The sequence below is a fragment of the Chinchilla lanigera genome, unplaced genomic scaffold, assembly GCF_000276665.1.
Source record: "Chinchilla lanigera isolate Chin_1 unplaced genomic scaffold, ChiLan1.0 scaffold00106, whole genome shotgun sequence".
Taxonomy (NCBI): Eukaryota; Metazoa; Chordata; class Mammalia; order Rodentia; family Chinchillidae; genus Chinchilla; species Chinchilla lanigera.
The window spans coordinates 6,508,245-6,512,562 of record NW_004955507.1 but is presented as its reverse complement, the minus strand read 5'-3'; the positions used below and the strand labels follow the sequence as shown (position 1 = coordinate 6,512,562).

Genomic DNA, 4,318 nt, shown 5'->3' with positions numbered 1-4,318 from the left:
GTGTGTGATGACTCCTGGGACCTCGCAGATGCAGAGGTCGTGTGCCGCCAGCTGGGCTGTGGTCAGGCCATGGATGCTGTGCAAGGAGCTGCCTTTGGTCCTGGGTCAGGGCCTGTGTGGCTGGATGAGGTGGGGTGCCGTGGAAGCGAGGCTTTCCTGTTGGGCTGCCCCGCACAGCCACTGGGATATGGAGACTGTGAACACAAGGAGGATGCAGGGGTGCACTGCTCTGGTGAGTGGGTGTGAGTAAGGGTGGGAAGGAGGTGCAGGGGCTGGGTCTGTATGTGTCTGTCACTTTCTGCAAAACTGGGTCCTCTAGCACTGGGCCTTGATGCATGAGGTCCAACTTGGTGCTTCAAGCATTGGCTTATTTCCTCCTCCTCTTTTTGGCCTCCTGCCACCATGTGGGGTGGGACACTGTTGCTAGGTGTGGGCAGGTGCATGCTGTAGCATGCTACCATACCTCCCCATGTGGGTGCTCAAGGCTGCATTTTTCCTGCTTGTGTCTTGGGCATCTCAGAATTAGGAAGATGGCTCCAACTCACAGTCACCATCTTCCTCTCTGTCAGTTCCCAGAGGGGCTGCACAGATCTTCAGCTCACACTGTGCCTGGCATGGTTGTACCACATGGCATTCAGCCTCTCTCCACGTGTCCCAGACCCATGGTGATATACACTAAGTTGATGCCAACTGCTGTCTCTGTCCATCTGAGTGGGGAACCCAGTGTGGGGAAGAGATCCTGGGCTGAGAGCATCCATATCAGGGGATTTCCTTCTGTGACTGTGAAGTTTGGCTCTAGTGCACTGTGGCTTCTTGAGCTTTGTGGCTTTTTTCCAAGAGAGAACTGAGGACAGGGGTAGTCAGGGCCATCAGAGGTTTCCCTTGGCACACACTGCAACATCTATCTAGGTCCTCATTACTTAACACTACCAGGAGTAAGAAACCTACTTAGAATTTCTACCTGGACCTTCTACTTGGTCCCACCCATCTGAGACCTGAACTTGGGCTGCTGTTTCTTGTGAAGTTGAGCCCTATCTGGGCAAACATCAGCTTTTCTAACTGGCAATGAAGCCCAGCTTTCCTGCATGCTCCACCTTCTTCCTCAAAGGCTGGAGGTGTCTAAGCCCAGGTTCATAGACCCCAAGGCACACAGGAATCCCTGCCTTTCTCTTTGTCACAGGAGCTCCCTTCTTGGCCCCTGCACCTGTTGCTGAGGCCTGGACCCTGCCGGAGATTGCCTGCCTGGTTCTTGGCTGCCTTTTGGGCCTCATCTTCCTATTCCTGGGTGTTCAGCGGAACTGTCACAGAGATACCTGCCTGAGTACGTGTACATGGGTGGGCATAGAAAGAGAACCACTATCAACAGAAGGTGGAGGGACCTTGGGAGGCGCCAGCAGTGGTAGGCCTCCCTCCTCTGGTCTCCCTATTAACCACTGCTTCTTGACTGTCTTTACCCATGAGATGTTGAAGTTCTGGGCATCCTGGACCCATGTGTCACTGTGTTTCTCAGATGAGTTGTTGAGGACAATCCTCCCCTTTTGGCCCACAAAAGTGTCTTGAGAACAGTTCATTGTGTTACAATTCTCGGTTAGGGTTCTCAGTGGCAGGTTCAGGGCCTGAGATCCTCAAGCCTCACTGTACATCTAGCCCTGTGTGAGTGTTTAGCTCCAGTGAGGGTGACTGTTCTCCAGGGGATGATTCAGAGGACCAGGGCTCTCAGTGTGCAATAGGTTGTAACATGTGGTGTGCAAATGTGGGTTCTCCTTAAAATTCTTGTGTGTTCTTCACAGGTCCTGGGATGTCAGAGTGCCTGCCTTCAGAGGGCATCTATGAGGACATTGAAGCTCTTCCTGTGGAGGAGAAAGAGGAGAGAAACTCAGTGTCAGGGAACCTGGTGTTGGAGGAGTATTACGATGATGCTGAAGAACCTGGGGAAGACTGTGGGGAGGAGACAGATGTGGTGGAGGAGTCGGGTCTGTAGGGAGTGGCTGAAGCTGGAAACTGGTTACATGTGTTGGGACAAGACAGGGCAAAGTGCCAAAATCAATCAAGCTACCTCCATCCTGAAAAGATTTTCTTCTTGCCTGAGACAATTCCAATCAATAGCCACTAGGCAAACCTGTGGGAGTGATACTAACTTTGTCAAAATATAAATCAATGCCCCCACTAATGCTGTGCAGTTCCTCTTCTCGCATGTGGAAAAAGGGCGTCTCCTGACCTCAGCTTTCATCTCTCATCTGTATTTTCTAAATCTCTGCATCTTTTTTTTTCTGGGATCATCAAGAGCTGTGTGGGTCCCGGCAGGGTCACTGCTGAGCCTTGCGAGTGTGCACATGTGGGCCTTGAAGTCCATCTCACTCTTGCTCTTCTACTGCTTCCATGACGTGAGCTCTGCTCAGCCAGGGCTTACACTGGAAAACCCTGAGAGCTGCTTCTGTGTGTCTGTTACCCTTACTGCTATCTCTGATCTGGGGCTTCCTGCTGTCCCCCTCTTCCTTGAAGAATGCGCCTTAGACTCAACCCTCTCATTGGTTGTTGTAGTGTTAGGTCCTTGTTCTCTCTGGATTCCTTTTGTGGTTGCCCAGTGTCCTTCCCAGCACCTGGTTGATGATGAGCTGCAGGAGGTGTCTTGGGGTGGGTGATATATTCTTTTGGGGGCTTCCAGCTGGGAAATATTCTGTCATCTGACTTACTATATCCAATCCTTGTCTGTCTGTCTGTTTGTCTGTCCATCTGTCTGTCTGTGCCAGTGTTCCTCAGTGGTTCCCAGGAGCTCAGCACTCCTGTGGCTTCAGAGTAATCCATGCTGATCACAGTTTATGTCTACCTCATGGTACTCAGGTGTAAAGCTTTGCAATTTGGACTTTAAACTTAGGCTGTGTTTGATGATGGCAGTGGACACCGGCCCAGCAGATCAGGATCCTGTGCTGACCATTGGGACCGTGAGCATGTCTGGAGGGTGGGATTAATGTGGGAGGCTGGCATCTGTGTTGTCCTTATTCTGCTATAAGATTACATTAGATGCACTATGAACTGTCCCTCCCAACCATCCCTATAAGGCTCCACCACGACTTTCCTTCTATTCTGGTTCCATTTCTCTGCTTCACTTCAGACTTCTGTCTGGTACAATCATTTTATGTTTCCTTTCCTTCCTGTTCTTGCAGTTTTCCTTCTGTGTGGGAGGGGCATTCCCTGATAAAGTATGTGTGATGAGCCCTCCTGTCACCTGTGGGCAGGACTTTTCCCTCTTTAATAGGAGTTGGATGCACCTGAAACTGTGTCACAGCTGTCCTGGTCTTGACAAACAAATCCTGGACGTTTGATGATGTGGTTAATTTATTAGCAACAATACCTTATGTAGCATTCCTGGGCAATTTTCTGGCCCCTCTGCCATGCTGCCCTGCCTTGGAACCAGTTGAATATGGACTGAATCTGCTACAATTTACGAACTAAGATAAACTTTTCCTCCCTAACTTATGAGTGTTGGGGATTTTGTTTCCACAATGAGAAATTAACTGAAACAGATGTCTTTGAATTTACACTGAGACATGCATACACTGCCTCCCTACTGATTCAGTATATGCTTGCTAGAGTTCAGGACTTTCCTATAGTTCTTCCTTTGGATGTGATTTACAAATATCAAAATTTTTTGTGTGATTTACAAACATCAAGCTCTTGTGTGTTTATTCTTTGAATCTGATAAGTGAATAAAGCTATGCATCACAAATTCCTATCAAATTTAAAATATTGCCAACCTCCAGACGTTCATCCCTGTTCCTTTCTACCTTTTCCTGTGCACCCCTTCCACAGTCCTAAACTTTGCTATGCAACATTTAGGATGCTCTAGACTTTCACATTGAGGAGAATAACAGAATGTGTGCCATTGTATGTAAGTGTTCTCTCACTAAAACGTGAAGTTTTGGAATTTCACTAGGGTTGTGCGTGTCTATCATTTATTTTTTATATTGCTTTTTGTTGTTTATATTGGTCAGTAATATTTGTTTTTCCTTTTCTTTCTGATAGACACCTGGCTTACTTTCATTTTTGGGTATTATGAATACCATAGCTTGTGTTTTTCCTTTCCTTCTAATAGACAACTAAACTATTTTCAGTTTTTGAGTACTATGAATAAAGCTACTCCAAGCTTTCTCCTGTGAGCCTTATTCACAGGCATATGTTTTGATTTATCTTAGGTATAGACATTCTGGGTCATAGATTAGGAACATGTCTAGTTTTATGAGAAGTTGCTCTATCTCACTCCTAAGTGGGTGCAATCAGATTTCTCCCTACCAACAGTATGGGTGCTTCAGCTGCTTCT

The 4,318-nt window shown here is 47.6% G+C and overlaps 1 protein-coding gene across 1 annotated transcript in view; it reads left to right on the top strand.

Moving 5' to 3' along the window:
* Nucleotides 1-3,727, top strand: part of LOC102008016 (scavenger receptor cysteine-rich type 1 protein M130-like) — a 17,978-nt gene extending 14,251 nt beyond the window's left edge. The window contains exons 9-11 of the mRNA XM_013506149.1: nucleotides 5-232; nucleotides 1,154-1,321; nucleotides 1,791-3,727. Coding sequence (XP_013361603.1) covers nucleotides 5-232; nucleotides 1,154-1,321; nucleotides 1,791-1,981 — 587 coding nt within the window. The 3' untranslated portion in view covers nucleotides 1,982-3,727. The remainder of the gene's footprint in view (nucleotides 1-4; nucleotides 233-1,153; nucleotides 1,322-1,790) is intronic.
* Nucleotides 3,728-4,318: the final 591 nt, after the last annotated feature.